Source organism: Balaenoptera ricei, chromosome 11, assembly GCF_028023285.1.
Source record: "Balaenoptera ricei isolate mBalRic1 chromosome 11, mBalRic1.hap2, whole genome shotgun sequence".
NCBI lineage: Eukaryota > Metazoa > Chordata > Mammalia > Artiodactyla > Balaenopteridae > Balaenoptera > Balaenoptera ricei.
In genome coordinates this window covers 92,400,326-92,419,903 of record NC_082649.1, presented here as the reverse complement: position 1 = coordinate 92,419,903, position 19,578 = coordinate 92,400,326, and the positions used below count along the sequence as shown (strand labels likewise).

General features: G+C 35.7%; 1 protein-coding gene across 4 annotated transcripts in view; it reads right to left on the bottom strand.

Annotated features, from left to right (window-relative positions):
• Positions 1-4,461: 4,461 nt before the first annotated feature.
• The window catches only part of CNTN6 (contactin 6), a 145,479-nt gene continuing 130,362 nt past the window's right edge, over positions 4,462-19,578 (bottom strand). For all 4 annotated transcript variants that reach the window (XM_059937712.1, XM_059937713.1, XM_059937715.1 and 1 more), the window contains 6 exons: positions 17,816-18,050; positions 17,589-17,704; positions 16,032-16,218; positions 6,346-6,458; positions 5,414-5,582; positions 4,462-4,562 (listed from right to left, as the gene is read on the bottom strand). In XM_059937712.1, the coding sequence (XP_059793695.1) occupies positions 4,462-4,562; positions 5,414-5,582; positions 6,346-6,458; positions 16,032-16,218; positions 17,589-17,704; positions 17,816-18,050 (921 nt within the window). The remainder of the gene's footprint in view (positions 4,563-5,413; positions 5,583-6,345; positions 6,459-16,031; positions 16,219-17,588; positions 17,705-17,815; positions 18,051-19,578) is intronic.

Here is a 19,578-nt window from a genome sequence, read left to right as displayed (position 1 = left end):
CCACATCTTCTTTATCCATTCATCTGTCGATGGACATTTAGGTTGTTTCCATGTCTTGGCATTGTGAATAGTGCTGCTATGAGCATAGCGGTGCATGTATCATTTTGAATTATAGTTTTGTCGGATATATGCCCAGGAGTAGGATTGCTGGATCATATGGTAATTCTATTTTTAGTTTTCTCAGGAACCTTCATACTGTTTTTCACAGTGGGTGCACCAACTTACATTCCCACCAACAGTGTAGGAAGGTTCCCTTTTCTCCACACCCTCTCCACCATTTGTTTTTGTAGACTTTTTAATGATGGCCATTCTGACCAGTGTGAGGTGGTACCTCATTGTAGTTTCGATTTGCATTTCTCTAATAATTAGAAATGTTGAGGATCTTTTCATGTGCCTCTTGGCCATCTGTATTTCTTCTTTGGAGAAATATCTATTGAGGTCTTCTGCCCATTTTTCAATTGGGTTTTTTTGTTTTTTTGTTGTTGAGTTGTATGAGCTGTTTGTATATTTTGGAAATTAAGCCCTTGTCAGTCACATAGTTTGCAAATATTTTTTTCCCATCCTCTAGGTTGTCTTTTCATTTTGTTTATGGTGTCCTTTGCTGTGCAAAAGTTTGTAAATTTAATTAGGTCAAGATCGGCCAGAACTTCTAAGGGTTCTTTGCCGTTTGGAAAACATACTCAATTTTATCTATTGTTTTAGTGAAGTCCAATTAAGAAAGCTCAACACAATTATTTAGGCTAATGAAAATATAGGAAAAAAAGCTGGAAAAGCCTTGCAGAGTGTTGTGTGGGTTGTGAAAGGTTATTAAAACCTGTTTTGCACTAAAAATAACACTACTGTGCAGCTTGATATAGAATTACAGGATTTTAAAGGAACCTGGAGATCATGTAATCCCAACATCTCATTTTACAGATGAATAAACTGAGGAGAGTGTCTCCATAACTTCATTTCAAAAGTTTTGGGGATTACAACTGAATTATTTAAAATAATTAAAAAGAGTGCTGTGATGGTTAATTTTATGAGTCAACTTGACTGGGCCAGAAGGTGCCCAAATATTCTGGGTGTGTCTGTGAGGGTGTTTCTGCATTTGAATCAGTAGACTGAGTGAAGCAGCTTACCCTTTTCAATTTGGATGAGTCTCATCCAATTCATTAAAAGCCTGAATAAATAAAAGGCTCAGTAGGAAGGAATTCTTTCTCTTTGCCTGAAAATCTTCCAACTGGGATATTGGTTTTCTCCTGCCTTTGCATTCAGACTCAGAATGAAAATTACACCATTGGATCTCCTGGTTTCCAGACTCAAACTGGAACTATACCATTGGCTCTCTTGGGTGTGGAATTCTTAGCCTCCAAAATTACATGCTAATTTCTTATAATATATCACTCTCTGTCTCTCTCTCTCTGTCTCTCTCTGTTTTTCTCTGTGTCTCTGTCTCTGTCTTTCTCTCTGTCTCTGTCTTTCTCTGTCTCTCTGTCTCTCTGTATACACATACATGCACACACGTACACACACACACATTCTGTTGGTTCTGTTTCCCAGGAGAACTTAACTAATTCAAGTACTGTGTTCAATAGAGATGTTGAAATAAATTCTTGAATTCTGGAACAGAAACAAATTAAATATGTTGTTGAATTAAATATATAGTTCTGTAGACAATAAGGTAATAATTGTGGCATACAGTGGGTGTATAAAACGTGACATCCCAAGATGGGGTACAAACTGATAACATATAGAGGCTTAAAAATAGTAGATTTACTTAAGGGAGGTCATGATTATGTTACTGCGTTTGGAATCTAAATTGATTCCAGGTCATCTCTCACTGTTTGCATTTGCTGTTATAGAGAGCAGGTGTGCCCTTCTATAAGGCACCTTCTGGTGTATAGTCAGAAAAGGGACACTGACCTGGAAGTATTATAATGTGAATAGTAAGAGAAGAGAGAAAATGGAGTTGAATTTGAAGTTAACATTATCTGGGCAGCCCATAGCTTTATAGTGTTATATTTCCCCTGTGTCAAGTGTCCTAACTCTTATTCACTTTCATTTTCTGGCAATTTCCAGGTACAATCACTTTTTTTTTTCCTTTTCCTGTAAGAAGTATGGAAATGAGTTATCATGTTCATAACAGTGTATAACAGCAGTATACTCAATCAATAAAGGGATTCACTGGCAATCCTTCCTAAATGTCAAAGGAGTGTATACATCACAAAGAATATTTTCCTGAAATGGGTTGGTGGAACCACGATTGGTTCCATTCTTTAGTGCCATTTAGTGTTGAGTAGGTGGACTGCTCATTTTTCTTGAAGCTGTTTTGTAATTTGATATAAATACAGGTTGAATATGTTTTCATAGTCTATTGAACACTTAAGTAACTTATTTCATTAGGGGTTTAGTTCACAGCAGCAGATGACAGCAGCTCTGTTGACAGCTTACAGTGTTGCAACATGCTCAATACTTGTGTGCATTATGTCCTTTAATCCTCATAAAAGTGACATGGGGACGTTAAAAGATGTGCCCAAGGCCTCACAAAGAGTAGAGATTCAAATCAGTTGAGAGTCAAATCTCACACTTTTTCATATTAATGCCAAATTATATTCTGAAAAATTTAGCATGGATGGGTGAAAATATAAATAATATACTATATATTGAATAATACAGACATTTAATACTCCAATGATTATGAATTAAAACACACCTGCAAATAAATGTGTTGTTGATAAGAACTGACTTAGCTTTTGGATTCTTACTCAAATGACTATGTATCTAATTCTCTTAATTGCAAAAACAAAAATCTCATAGTATATTTCATGCTCAATCTCCACTTTGGGGACCAGGACACAAATCTTGTCTCTTACCAATTTGAGAAAACCATTAAGACCATGTGCCAACACTGGTATATCTGATCAATACAAATATGTGTTGTTCAGGCAGCTGTTAATGTGAGTGTGCCAAACAGTATTTTCTGTTGTTTGTTTATTTTGCTCCATCAAAGCACAGTCAGATCTTAATGTGCAGGGATAATAAGGGTCATTGATTTGTACTGCGTGCTTGACATACTCTTCAGCAAGGAGCAAGTTCTGAACTATGGAAAGTCATTGTCCATCTGCTGTTGACTATGTCGAGTATTTTAAACAGCTCTAAAATATTTTAGAAGTGAAAATGACAAAATCCAGCTTTGAGGATTGTGTGATATGAGAGTTGGGAGGAGAGTTCAAATATTTTCAGCATAATTTAATTAAGAGGTTGCGCCATGTTAATAAGGCAATACTAGTGTGACCATTCCTCACTCCCAGCTTTGCAGGGCATCATACCTGATTGGCTGGGAGCTAGAGCAGGCTGACAGCAGGACAAACCCCTCAAGGCTGTTTGTGAAGGATAGATGATTACTTAAAAGGTCATGGGCTCCCTCATTAACCTTTCCTCTCCCCAGGCTGCTTTCTCCAGACTGTGCAATCCCAAGAAGTGAGACTGCTGACTTTATCAGGTGCATCATAGAGAAGAGTCAACCCACAAAAATCTTTCTAAGCCTTGGATGGTATAGAATTATTTTTAATAGTTGCAGAGAAGATTGGCAAAAATATATATATATATATATATTATTTTTTTTTTGACCAAAATGTCAAAAAAAACTTTGTAAAGTAATTCCGTTCCCAGATTTATTTATCGTACAAAAATAAAACCCACACACATTGCTATCACTTTGTAATAATTACCTGAGAATTGTTCATGCAACCTCTTCCTTGGGAGAATTCAGAATTGATTTTAAAATTAAACTTTGCTGTAAGAAATTGCTTACTGTATACAAGATTCATTAGATGTTTTCACTGGTTCCTTTTTCCCTTCTTTTCTTTTTCTTTGCCAGAAAGCGCTTTTTTTGCCATTTTTATTACTGAACCTGATAGAAAAGTGAGTTGAGAAGAACATCAAGTACATGGATATATTACTGGGTACAAATATTTCTTGTCCCAACTTGATTCAGAGATAAAACGCAGCATGCTTTACAATAGCTTACATTTTTAAAGAACCCCGAGGATAAACAAATGATTTTATTTTATTTCCAACTAGGGTGAAATTTTAATTTACTGAATTAAATTGCCTGGAGCATATAAAAAATGGACATCTTAGCTATGGAAACTACAATTTCTTTCAATACATTGACCATCGTCATCAAGAGAATTATTTATACTCTCCATTTAAGTCACTTAAAAGCCACAGTAGTGACAACTCCATGCATTAATTTGGCACCTTCTGAATGTGTGTAATCATGTGTGGACTTTGAAATTCCAAAGTGTTTAAAATTGTTTTATTAATGTACCATAGATATGTACAAGATTTTCATAATATACATTTTTTCTTTCCAAACAAGTCAGTTTTAAGAATGTATCTTGTAACAGGGGCTGGAGAGCTTATTTACAGAATGATTTGCTTTCAAAAAAACTCAAAGATTTATCGTTTTCTTCATCATATAAGAGGCTGAATAGCAAAACAGTAAAAAATCATGATGACAATTGACAGGAAATGGATGCTAGGTTCTAAGACTGAAACTCCTCTGGAACTCAAACCTGCAAAATATAAAAATGAAACAAAATGTCTTGAGAAAAAGTAAAATTACTTGTTAGATTAATTCTTCATGAACTAAAATGCATACTGTTATTTCTCTTTTAATAACACGTTTTAGTACACTTGTTTCACTTATATTGGATTTAATTTTAGGAAGTGTATTTAACCCTCTGTCTTAGGATATCTGTTTTAAATATAAAAAGAAAAAAGAAAAATGCCTAAAATTGGCCAAGCCTGACTACAGGGCAGAGTAGGATTGGCTAACGTGGTGGCTGATGACTTATACTGAGTCACAGCTTCAGGTAGATACGTGGGCGATTCTTCTAAAGCAGAAATAATAAATTATTATTACATGCTAAATATGACCGATTGGTGTTACCTGCTTAGGACATCATATTGAGAGGATTTTAAAGTGCTGACTCAGCTCAGTATGAATGTCATAATCGATTAGTGATGTCCGCCATGAAAATGGGAAGAGAGGTGTTATGTACATGTGCTTCATATTTGCTATCCTTGCTCTCAGAAGCCTCCAAGTTAGTATCCATGGAAAAACTTTCTCGTTTTTGTGCCAATAGAGTGAAGCATATACCAATGACACAGTTGTGAGGGTTTTTTTTTTTTATTCAAATGAGGAAATATAAAACTGTTTGTGATATATAAGCATGTTGTAAATCTGAGGGATTAAAGAAAGTTGACTCATCGCCTCTTGCTCACAATTGAAAAATGGAACCGTAGACCTTTTATTTTTTCACCCAACATTTAAACAAGAATTGGAAAGATTCATAGAGCCCAGATTTCATGCTGGCATCTGTCTGGATTCAAAATCTACAACAGGAATGGTGATTCAACTTACTTGACATTTTTGGAATCCTAATTTCCTCACTGCTGCTTCCATCCCCACCATCACTAACTGTTCTTATTTCAATCAAGTAGTCCTCTTCAAATGGAACCAGAAGCTCAGCAGATGTGTTGTTTGTTTCCAAAATATGAGTTTTACTCTGTCTGTTTTGCCGGTACAGAATCTGAATAAAATGGTGAATCAAGTTAAATGGACATGTTGCTTATCTAAGGTTCAGAAACTCTTATGGAACACTATAACACCGCGAGCATTATACATGCTGTAATCCTTGGATGGAAATATCTGGTCTGTGCCTTTTCTTTAAATTTAGTTGTTAAGAGAAAGATTTCCTTTTTGGCCAGTGCTTCTGAAATGAGAATAGATTTATCTCTATTAATTAAATAGCTTGAGGCCATTATCTTTGGAGCTTGCCGTGAAAAGTTACTGGTTAGTTTGGACCCATTTCAGATGTTTGACTACTATATGCATTTGCCAGGAGAGGATGTTCATTACCACTGATGGAAATGGTTTGCTCTGGGTATTTGACTGTACTCTTGTTGGAGTCCTTTTATGTTGTTAAAAGATGATATCCTACTGTAGCCTAAGTTCTAGAAATTCTATTTGAATATACTTTTTGACCTCATACTCATCTCACAGTTACTATCTACGTACACCATCATTTTTTGATGGCAAGGGGAGTCACTTGAAAAAAGAATGTTGCATACTATGAAGTTTTATTTCTTAATGCTCCATGACACATTCTGACCTCACAATATAAAATTTTCCATGAAGAATTTAAAAGCAGCAATGCCAAGTATTTTCAGAACATTGGAAAAATAAGATTCCTATATTTCCATGTGCATAATATTTGTTTCTTATTTGGTTCTGACATTTCTGGTTCCTTAGTAAGTTAATTGATATGGTTAAAAGAGAAACAGAATACTCACCTTGTAGCCCAATACTTCAGACTCATTTTCCATGGTTTTTACATGCTCCCAGTTTAGGCATAATTTAGAGTTTGTCAGCTTCCAGGCAATGTTAGCTGGTGGTTGGCTTGGAGCTTTAAAAAGATAATCAAAGATCCAAATGAATATAAATTAGCTCATGGTTACTGTATGACCCATCGACATGAAAAGGGAAAATAAATCGTGGATAATTAGCATAGAAGGAGCTAAAATGGTTTCAGTGTCTTTTGAAATATCATATTAATTCTAATCAGAGTAAGCAAATTCATTCAAATTCCGGTCATTTGGAAATATCTCTGTGACAAACTTATGAATTAATAATGGCGTGCTGGATGTCCAGTATTAATTTATTAATCACTGCTGTTGAATTTGCTTACTTTACTATATATGAATAGAGGGAGGGCTCCTTTATCTAGTGTTTAATTTGTCCATCAATCAATAAGCATCTCAGACAAACTCAGGCGGCAAACTTTTTACATATATCAACACAAAGGTATTCATTCCTAGTAGTCCTTTACTTAATAATCATGTACTAGTTAGGACTTTCACTGTAAGTAATACAACCAAATCAAGGTGTTTTAAAACAAAATATTAGGAATATACTGTGAAGGATATAGGAGACTCTCTTTAGAATTCATGGCAGAATGCAGCAGAGCCTCAGAAGGGACAAAAAATGTCCAAAAGCCAAGAAGTTCCTCTCTGTACCTCTCACAGTAGTTTTTGCTGCATGCTCATCTTGCCATAGACCATCTCTTTGTTCTTCTCAGTGTGTGTGGCAGAAATCATGACTGCCCACCTACACCTGAAGTTTGAAATTTCCTCTGTTCAGAGATAGTCCAAGTTAGAATTTCCAAGTAAAAGCTGATGATTGGCTTAATTTGGCCATATTCTATCTTAGCCCAATCGTGGCTAGACAGTGAGAAAGATACATGTCACTTAATATAGATAGAGCTGGTAGGAACCCTGAAGAGGGAAAATTACAAACTGGATGATCATCCCAAAAGGTGTCTACTCTAAATCCAAACTGTGCTTTTAGTTCCCTGAAATTAATGTTTTCTGGGAGAAACATAGTGGGAAGTAAGGGAAGACGTATTTAGAATCAGCCTTCTAAATTAATGGATCTTGTCCAACTGAAAAATTTTACATGCAAGCAAACTAGAGTCCAGGTTGGAAATGTATGTCTTCAAAAGCATGCAGCTAATGAGTGGCCGATCCCAGTCAGAATCCTGGTCTCTTGATTTTTAATCTAGTTTTTCTCCATGACAGCATACTGCTTCTCAAAGATTTGAGTCCACATGATTATTTTTGAGATTTAAGAAACTGGAGACATTAAAAATAATTCAGCTGGATAGCAGAGGCAAAGATAAAACTACCCAGCAAGATGTTTTTGGCATCTTATTTGAATTTGTGAGGCTGAATGAGCATAATATTTAACTCATTATAACACTGATGGAAATAGAAATGATTTCTTTTGGAGTTTTGACTCAACTGCTATTTAATGTCTTATGTGCCACTGGAAGAATCACAGGGTGTCCAACTTTGCATTATGATAACATCTACTTGCCTTCGCCAAGCCCCTGGGATATCATTCACCCAGTCACTTACACCTCATTTGGGACGTAGTGGAGAGATAAATATTTCCCCTGTGCTCTCATGGGACTCAGTTCATATTTTATTATGAATTTATCACATTGAATTATAGCTATTCGTGCTCTGTGTTTATTTAAATTTACTGAGGACATATGCCTTGTTCAACTCTGTATTCCATCATCTAGCATGGTGCTTGGCAGGTAGGAGGAGGCATATATTTCATATATGTTGAATAAATGACTGTGTAATAGATGGCTAAAGAAAAACTACTTGGGGTCCTGTGTGATTTTCTTGGGTCATATTAATTATGTACTGGGCTGTGGGAAGATCCATAGGTGGCACAGTGTGGCCAGTCCATTCATTATGCTGTCCTATAATCAAGGCCAATTGACATGGCCAAACCTATAGCAATCCACGTGAATTTATAAGACGAACATGCCAGTTGGATCAACCATGCCCTAGTACATTTCTTGGCAGTATAAACCCAATCCTAATAAGAAGACCGAGAGTTTTGCGCTTGGTAAGAACTCAGTGAATGATTGTCAATACGTTTATTTCTGAAGGGCTGATGGCAATGATTATAGTTTTGTAACTATTTTCCCTCAACTTATCCCAAAGTGCCTTTTCTAATCTTTTTCTCAGCTATAAAAGAGATAATATAAAAATTCTCCTAAGATACCACAGTTTTAATATCTAATATACTCTTGTGACTCATTTCTTTTACTTTGTTCTTTAAAACAAAGTGCTAACATTAACAACGTCATACAATCAATACAGAAAAAATATAAATTCAATCCTTTGATGTCACTGGCCGTGATGAATTCTGAAGGTTTCATCTATTGCTGTGCCTTTTCTGTTTGTTTGCATGTTTAGATAAAAAGTACTACTTTTAACACTATGAATCCATTGATGAAGCTCCAGACTGAGAGAGAGAAGAACTGACTTCTACTAACTATATGGTAGTGATTGTGTCTCTGATACTGGAACATTTGCATTTATTTCCTCATCTACCAAAGCAGAAGTAAGACTTTCCATGGACATAAAATGAGAAACATTCTGTCAGGAATGAACTCACGGTATGAATGGCCAATCGTGTGGATTATTTGGAATGCTTTACCTCTCATGCTATCTGGGAGGTGTAAAGAGTTGGGCTTTGAAGTCAGAGAGACCTGAATCTGTATCCAGTCTCTTACAAGAGGCCTGGTTTTCCAATCTTTGGAATGAGACTAAAATATTCTAGTTATAAGAGTTTTAGCTTCCATGAAATAAAATAGGAAATATTCCTATCTTGGTTAGTGGTGCAAACTAAATAGCTCAGTAACTGTTAATTCTCTTCGTGGGAGTAGCAGTTCTTCACTGTGGCATTATGACATAATCAGTTTTTCCATTGTGTTCAATGTGGTTTGCTACTAATAACAGAATTCCAAAGTTTGCAAAAGATTCACTTCTTAAATATAATTAGGGTATACTCAAGATTTTCCCTTAATAATTTTGCTCTTACTTGGGTTCTTTATGTGCTTTTTGAAAGGCAGATAAAGTGGTGAAGTCTCAGCTAATTTTCTGGGAAGTTCTCATGTCTATAGCTTTTCTTATCTTTGTCCATGAGTGTGACTCCAATGCCAATGCCCTGTGTCTAATATATTTTTTTTTAAGTTTCTAAAATGTGCTTCAAAAGGCCATCATCTTATTATGAACACCTTGAACAGCTCTGGTTTCATGAATTTGATGTATTTGCTTAAACTGGATTGTAAATATCTATGATGAAATTGAAATTTGTATTACCTAGGAAAAACAAAACACTGTCATGTGGATAATATAAAACACATGCCATGGATGTTTGTACCTACTTGGTACAAGTACCAAGTACCTACTCAACAAACAAGCACTTTTCTAGTTTACTGAAAGAATTTTGCAGGCAATTTCCAAAGACTAAATAATTTTCTATTAATCAAATGACAGAGCAACATTAAACTAGCCCTCTGCAGCTCTAATGGCTTCCCTGTGATCAATTTTTCCTTAGATGGCATTTATATTCCACTGTAGTTCACACTGTGAATTCAATTCAAAAACAACTTCTTATGTTACACTTCTAAGTAACAGCATGGGGTTGACATTTGGGAAAGAGAGAAAGAACATAAGTGCAAGATGAAATAAAAGCTTAATGCTTCCTTTATGTCTAAATATGGATTGATTACATTATTTACAGCAAGAAAAATCCAGTACAGAGTGCTAGTCAGTCGACGTCAGGGGCCAAATTGAACCAAAATTTGCAAACACTTTCTGTTACTGGCTCTGAATACTTCTGTCTACATAAGCAGTGCTTTTTCCTCTTGGAACTGATGTAAATATTTTTCTCCCTTTGGTTGTAAATCTAAATTCCATTTAAGCGAAGTCTGTGTGGATCACAATATATTTGTACTTGCAGTGCTCCTCACTTGTCTTTTGGAAAGACATAATTTTTAGTAAGCTACAATACTTAATGTTAAACCACTGATATTTACTTTAAAAAAACCTGTAAGGCTATCAACATCACCAGCAACAATAATAACAAAGACTTCAGAAGCTTTGCATATGCTGTTCCTTCTGTTTGGAGGTCTCTTTGTCCACTAGCTCCATTTTATCTTTTATGTCATATCAAAATGTATAGCCTTCCCCATATAGGTGCTCCTTATGTATATCTCAGCCTCTTATTTTCTTCATATTACTTTTCATAATTTCTGATTATTTCATTTTCTTTCTTGTTTTAAGTTGCCTCCCCACTAAAAGAGCAATTGCCCAAAGGCAGGTATAGTTCCTGTTTTAATCTCCATTAGGCACCTAACCCTGTGCATGGCTCATGGCAGGCACTGTTTTCTTGAGTGATTAACAAATTCATCATGTTTCAAAAAAAAAAGGCTCTGTCTTCTGTTTAGCGTACCCAGTCAGAATAGGCAGAGATTTTGGTAAATGTGAGCTCTGCTTTCTCAGAATTTACAATGGATGATCAAATATCAAATGGAAAATCTAGACAGTAACAGTATGAATGTGTGATGGATGCAGAATTTTTTGCTGTCACCACTATTCAGAGGTAATGTTGGTATCATCTCAAGGACATGGAAAATCAAAGTTAGATCCAGGGATAACACTTAGAATCAGAGCTATCTTCAATGTTTCATTAAAGCCATTTCTCATCTTTGCTTTTGTCTGTCCTTCCATGACCCTTGAAGAAAATTTCTGCAACAAATTTATGAAAAGAAAGAAAGTAGAAAGTAGATGGGCTTTCCTACTTTAAGAAATGCAAAGAAAGTGAAATCACCTCTAAAGAAGAAATTTATAATATATGTTACTACACATTGATCTCTCACTATATGGCTGCCTCTGGGTCACCTTGGTGTATATTATATCCTTTAGTTCTCATAGCAAACTCTAGAGGAAAGTACAGTCGTCTCTGTTTTTCAGTTGAGAAAATGGGTTCTGAGTTATTAAGTAATTAGACTTACCACACAGTTCATGGCTGGGCTGGGATTCATACCCAACTTTATTTCACTCTGAAGTTCTTTTCTAGCTCTTTCCAACAATATTTCACAATGGGCCAAAGTTATAGAATCACCCAGTAAAATGCAAATATATTAAAGGGGAAATTTATAGATCAGTAGAAAAGATATTTGTTTATAGGCATGGTGGGACCACTACAAACTGGGAGAATGCATGAAATTAGATAAGTGAATGTTAAACTTTAGAAGATCATTAAGTCTGGTGCTGCGAGGGCTAGATGAGGAATGGGATGAAAAGAAATTTGGGGACAGACTGTGAAAGATCTTGTACACCTTTCTCTACTCTTTGTTCTCTGGAATAGAGGAGACAGTGAAATTTTGGAATTAGAAGAGAGTATGATTCCATTTTAGGGCTAAAAATCTCAAGCCAGTTTGAGGTCTGGACTGAAGATTTGAGAGTCTAGAGAGAGAGAGACTATTTAGATGGTTAGAGATGAAGATTGCAAACTAGTACAATGTCCATGGGATCCAGAGATTCAGAGCGTCCATGTTCATAGTATGTCAGTCCCACAGATGCCACAGCAGAACCTTTTTAAGCATCTGTTTTCTTGTATCTAGGAATTAAAATAACATACTCCTTGATGTGTTGTAATAATTGAGATAAGTATGTAGAACGTTAACGCTGGGCTTGGGACATGAGTGCTCAGTATTTTGTAACTGTCATAGGCAGAATAAGGGCCTCCCAAACATGTTCAGATTCTAATCCCCAAAACCTGTGGATATGTTACTTGTTGCACATGTGATTATGTTAAGGATCTTGACGTGGATAAATAATCCTGGATTCTCCGGGTGGGTTCAATGTAATTACAAGGATGCTGATGAAGGAAAAAAGGAGGCAAGAGAGCCAGAGTCAGAGGAAATGTGAAGATAGAAGAGGAAGTCAGAGTCAGAGGAAGACTTGAGGATAACATGAGGCTGGCATTGAAGATAGAGGCAGGGCCCACAAGCCAAGGGGAGAAGGCTCTCTAAAAGACAGAAAATGCATGGAAACAAATGCTCTTCTAGAGTTTCCAAAAGGAACACAGCCCTTGCGCATATCTTGTTTTCCAGCCAGTGAAACTCATTTCTGACTTTTGACCTCTGGAAGTGTATGAAAACAAATTTATATTGTTTTAAACCACTAAGTTGTGGTAATTTGAATAGCAACAGTAGGAGACTAAAGTAGTTTCTATTCTATTTTCATAATGTTAGTCATAAAAAATGTTGAAAGAATAAAATTAGAGGTTTTATTGGTATCCAAATACGAGATAGAGTCTTGTAGAACCTTATTCTCAAGTCGTTGTTGGATATTTTTATAAAAATGCTGTTGCACACAGGCTGGTGAAAGCCAAATTTAAGAAATATTGAAACAAGGTTTTCATGAAAGAGATTAGGAATTACAAGGGTTTTTGTGTGTTGGATTGAATCAAAAAAGAATGTGGATGCTAAAGAAACACTAAACTTCAGTTTATACTTTGACTCTCATCTCACTCTCCTCTCAGCAGATATATTCTAGCATTGTATCTTGATAAAATTACTGCCTGTTAATTAAAGTGTTTTCAAAGGATATGTCTCCTACTCTTTGATAGGACTGATCTCATGTGAACACTCAGACAAACCACCAACAATGTTCTTGGCATTTAATCCAAATTTCAGTCAAGCCCATTTGTAGGACCAAGTGGGTCAACTGAGCAAACCTGATGCTACTGTGTCTAAAACAAGTTTTCTGCTTAAACACATAGAGTAGGTTAGCACAAACTATCACATGGTTAATTTAGGTTGCATGGACAAACTAGCAAATTCAAGTTAAAGGAAAAAAATTATTTTTAAGGTTATATGTAATATGTATGTATGTTTGTTTATTTATTTATTTATTTATTTATTTATGGCTGTGTTGGGTCTTCGTTTCTGTGTGAGGGCTTTCTCCAGTTGTGGCAAGCGGGGGCCACTCTTCATCGCGGTGCACGGGCCTCTCACTATCACGGCCTCTCTTGTTGCAGAGCACAGGCTCCAGACGCTCAGGCTCAGTAATTGTGGCTCACGGGCCTAGTTGCTCTGCGGCATGTGGGATCTTCCCAGACCAGGGCTCGAACCCGTGTCCCCTGCATTGGCAGGCAGATTCTCAACCACTGCGCCACCAGGGAAACCCCTGTATGTATGTTTTTACAGGTGGCCCTCTGTATCTGCATATCTCTGGGTTCCACATTGGCAGATTCAACCATGTTAGGATTGAAAATATTTGAAAAAAATTCCAGAAAGTTCCAAAAAGCAAAACTTGAATTTGCTAACAACTATTTACATAGCATTTACATTGTATTTGCAACTAGTTACATAACATTTACTGTTTTAGGTATAATAAATAATCTAGAGATGACTTAAATTATACGGAGGATGTATGTAGGTTATATGCAAACCCTGTGCCATTTTACATAAGGGACTTGGGCATCTGTGGATGCTCCTGGAACCATCCCCCCTAGGCTACTGAAGGACAATTGTACATGTGTGTGGGTATATATAGATGTATATACATGGTCTCCTATGTATATCATGTATATATCTATATCTTTTTGATAATTAAGTTTATTGTTCAGGTCTCAGCCCACCTTAAACTGGTTAATGGAATCGCACGTAATATGAGTCGGCTTGAGTGTTACATCAACAACTACACTAAAATGTCTGTCAGTTTATCACAGATCTGTGAGATCTGTGAGGTTTTTTTGATACTATCTTTATGCATTTCTAATCACCCTTGATTTTGCCTGAGATAGAAACTAAATTACACACAAGAGTTTCTGTGAGTTTGGCATCTCTCAATCAGCTAGAAGGAAATGTCTGGGCAAATTTAAAACCACTGATTGATTGGAGATTTCAATCGGATTTTCAGATTAACTGAAAGAGGCTAGACTCCAGAAGGACCATGGAAGCAAATCGTTCATACAGGTATATGGCAATGACTTCATCAACTTGGTCAAAATGGAGTAAAACAGGAAGAGGAATAGAACCACGTCTCTAGCTAGTCAGTTCTAGAAGATCACTCATGACCTAGTCTTTATCAAACTAGGGGATTGAAGGAGAGCTGGTTTAAGAGTTGTTGATCCACACGTACTCTTCCCTTAAAATGGACTGGTACTAGGGAGTTTTGTTCATCTGTTTGTTTCCTGCTTAGCAGTTCTACAGTACTTTGTATTTTCCAATGTGCTCCTATAATCAGAACCTCGTTTGTGCCTCACTGATAATTTGAGAAAATAGTGAGGGCAGAGAAAATTTCCATTTGACAGTTAAGAAAATTAAAGCAGAAAAATGGAATGTCTTGTCCTGTATCAGGTCATGAGTCACTGACGTACCCAGAATTAGAACACAAATCTCTGGCTACTGGCTGGTGATACGAACACAAGTGGGTAATGCACTCTGTAATCAAAGACCTATTAACTGAGATGATTCCTAAGTCCTTTTTGGACATGACAAATATGTATATGGAAAAAAAACTTTGTATCACTTGATTTTCAAACTTTTTAAAACCACCTATTCTTTCCCAATACACAGGAAAAAAACGAATGCAGTATTTAAAGGAAAGCTGTATTTTTTCCTGTCGGTTAGTAGCAGTGAATTCATGTCTTAGTCATTCTCAAAATTCAGCAACTATATTTGTTACTCTTTTTCATTGGGATTTAGAGACCAAAGAATGTATTTTAAAAAGCCTGTTAACACAATTTATGTTCATCTACAATATACAAGAAATATGTAACTATTATGCAATTATAAAAAATTACAAATTGCAGCTCTTACTAAGTCACATCTGATCAGTTTGCTATTTACTACTTTGCTTCGTATTATGGAATATTTGTGCAATACCAGACTCACTCACAGGACAAATGCAGCAACAATCAACTCTTCATCCTTTATTTAGTAGGTCCTATCTGTGTGAAAGATATGTAGCTTATTGTTAAGGGAGATAAAAAGAAGCACAAGAGTTAATTCTTGGATTTCAGGGGCTACCAAGTAATTTGCAGTGATAAAATATCATAGAAGGAAAGATCTAGGTATCTGACAGTGCAAGGATCACACCAAGACTCAAATGGTAAACCAAACCAACAAAAACAAACAAAAAATCATTGACTAAGCATTTACTAAAGTACGTACTGGACACTTTCTATTAATTATCTCTTTTAATCTTGAACAAAACCCAGTGAGAAAATAGGTACTATTTTTCCTTCATTTTACAGATGAGGATCTTGAGACTGAAAGATTAAGTAACCACTTAACATTCCAAGGATGGGAGGTCAGGTTATGAACTCAAGTTGGAAGAGGGCATTGGAGCCATTATATTCTCTGTCTTTCATTTATACTGAAAATATTTTCTCTTTTGCAATTCCAAAAGATCAGAATAGTTCATTTTGATTGTTACCAGAGAGTTTCAACAATTATCCAGATTTAAGGGAAAAACCCACTTGACTAAATAAAGTGATCAGTAAAATGATGAGGTGGTAAGAATGAAATGGAGATTGAGCAAAGGAATGTTTCTAACTGTAGGTGAATCTTGGTCCCTGCAATGTGATGTATACTTACGAGACTTCTTGGTGGTGCCATTGACTGGGGGGCTTGAGGGCCCTGTCCCAGCAGTGTTGTAAGCTCTCACGGAAGCAAAGTAGACGGTGTTAGCTTTCAGCCCTGTGATGTTTTTGGTTGTGACATTTCCACTGACCCTAATTTTACCAATCACGGATTCTTTGGAGTCATCTGTCCAGTATAAGACCTGATCATTAAAAACAAAGAACAAATAAATTTATTGTTTCCTAACAACTGTCAACCACAGTGGCATATGGGAAGAAGTCAGGAGCATAAATGAGAGAATATTTTCCAATTAAAATGGTTATACAACAATAACAAAATAATCAAAGTCCAAAATTTATAGGGAAGAAATAAAAAAAAAGAATACAAATTCACAATGGAAATTAGAGAACCTAGGTTTTTTTAGATTACCACAATAAAATATTTCATGAAATATCTAAAGGTTGACAGCTTTAACAAAGTGTATACAATAAGTCAGAGAAAAACAAGATTCATACTGTCAATCAAAAACTTACATTATGTTTTACTACTGACATTTCCTGGAGAGTTTTTTAAATCACAGATGAATTAATAATTCAACTTTTACTGAGGCCTTCCTGTGCATTAGCACTGTTTTAGGCACGTTGGAAAAGGCAAGAGAGAATAAAGCATAGTACCTGCCTTTGAACCTCTTATAATCTAGTTAAGATATTAGAGTACATATGTAAAAAGAAAGCAGAGAATGCATCCCAAAAAAGTGATATGGAAATAAATGCTAAAAGAATTTGAAGAAAGATAGTATCAGGGAGTGATCAGAGAAGAGTTCAAAGAGCAGGGGAGACTAGAGATGAGCTTTGAGAAATAAATAGGGTTCAGATAAGAGGTAAGGCATTCTAGGATTGGAGTGGCAGAGGCATCTGTTATCATATGAGTAGAACTTTCTGTTTGGGCAAGAGGGTTCAGATAAAAAGAAAAAAAAAGAACAGTACAAGGGAAAATCATAATTTTATTCTAACTCCAAAATAAAGTAAACCTTGTAACTCATTTTGTGGATCATTAGATTTAAAAGTCAAAGGAACAATAAGTGATTAATAAGTCTCATTCCTTAACTTTGTGAGAATGAAGGCCCATAAATTCAAAGTGATTTGCCTCATTCTAGATAGACTATAAATGACAGATTAGGAGAATGTAGGCTTTTTCTTATCGCTTAACTGCCTTTTCCGAGATGACTAACTTTTTTCAAGTTATGCTCCAGTTCTTAGAGCAGGTTTCCCAGTGAGATTCTTCTATGGTTTAAGATCACTGAAGATTAAATGTTTACTTCTCCCCAAAAAACAAACATGACTGCAATTTGGATACTTAATTAAGATAATCACCTGATTACTTTTTAAATGCTACCATTTGTTACTTTGCTTGCTTAAGATCACCTGGAAAGATCCCCTCCATTAATTCTTCTCTATAGCTTTAGACATATACTATCATATACTAAGAACTAGGTTAGTAGTACAGGACTGTTGAACAGAGCTATTACTAGCTGGCATATTCATAGTAGAAAGTGAAATTAATGTGGATTACCTCATAGCCCAGAACTCTTCCAGTGTTTCTATTCCAGGCAATAGCATTCCATGAAACCTCCATTTCCGAAGCAGAAAAACTTTGAACAGAAGTTCCCCTTGGGGCCAGTTGAGGTTCTGCCATCAAGAGAAAGACACAACCATCTTCAGCAGAGTTGTTCATGAAAACAAATGCAAAATATACATACAGTCTCAAGGAGGAGCATTCCAGTGCTGACCACAACTTACCATCTTCCCCAGAGTAGACAATGGATGTGGTACTCAGGGCTCCTTCTCCTTTCTTATTATATACACCCACTTTGACTTCAAAGGGAGAGAGGGGGGTGATGCTTTCATTTCTGTAAACAAACCTTGACGATTCTACAAATGGTACTCTTTCCTTGGTCCATGTTGTTGAGCCAACTGGCCGCAGCATGATGATGTATCCAAATTCCTCTCCATTTTGTAGTTCTTCTGGAATTGACTTGGGCAGAAGTGATCAATCACTGAGTATTTAGAAAAATGTATTGTACAGCTATTATAATGTTTATTGATTGTTTGGCATATCTTTTGTAGAGATAGCATGGATATTTACCCTGTTTAATGAAGTATTGAAAAAAAAAATACTTCTATTTGGAATGCCAATTAGAAAAATGATCCCAACTTAAGATACTCAGATAAATAAATGAAAAATTTAAATGGAAATGTAAAACAGGTTTTACATGTTTATATATCCTTCCTGATTATTCCTAAATTGTAATAATAAAATGGTTTAGAAGATTGCAAGATTTTATAAGCTAAAACATAATTTTGATATAAAATTTTAAACTCAGCACAAAATTAGCTTGTTAACTATTTCAAGGCTAGCCATGTTTTCCTTTCACATTTTCAGCAAATTTTTGTAAAATACAGGTAATATAATAAATGTGTAATAATATTTGCTTTAAAACATATAGACTATTACTCAAACACAAACATATAAGGGACCGTCCAATATTTTTTTTGAAACATACATCTTAATTAGTCGTAGTATCAGTGTGCAGTTTCCTTAACATTAAAAAACAAACAATAAAAAGTTTGCTAAGTCCCAAAGAGACAAAATTCTTTGAGTCATTTAAAACTTAAATTTATTAAAATTACAAAACAAAAATAGATACAAGTTCCCCATTATAGATAATTATAACATTATAAATAATCACATCAAGAAGTGAAAATGGGGCTTCCCTGGTGGCACAGTGGTTGAGAATCTGCCTGCTAATGCAGGGGACACGGGTTCGAGCCCTGATCTGGGAAGATCCCACATGCCACAGAGCAACTAGGCCCGTGAGCCACAATTGCTGAGCCTGCGCGTCTGGAGCCTGTGCTCCGCAACAAGAGAGGCCGCGATAGTGAGAGGCCCGCGCACCGCGATGAAGAGTGGCCCCCGCTTGCCACAACTAGAGAAAGCCCTCGCACGAAACGAAGACCCAACACAGCTAAAAAATAAATAAATAAATAAATAAATAAATAAATAAATAAATAAATAAATAAAGTAGCTATTAAAAAAAAAAAAAAAGAAGTGAAAATGAATTAGTCCTTGAATTTAGACAAATATTCCAGCTGTTTATAAGAAAGTTATATTTAAAAATGATAGAATTAATTTAGTTTCTCTAAAGGAAGATGCTTTTTATTTCTGAACATTTTCATGTAGACTAATAAAGGCATACCTGATAGGGCATAAGGCTTGAGTCTGTCATGCACACAACTTTATTCCTGAGGTTTTCCTTACCAAAAGTATCCATTTATTGTATCACATTATCCTGTGACTTGGACCACATCTGGTTATCCAGCAGTGGGCACCAGAACAAAAGGCACCCTCTTGGTCAGAATCTTTGAGGTGTTCTGGTATAGAATCTCTGAATTCTTTTTTTTTTTACACATATATACATTCTTTTTTAAATATTCTTTTCCATTGTGGTTTATCCCAGGAGATTGGATACAGTTCCCCATACACTAGGAACTTGTTGTTTATC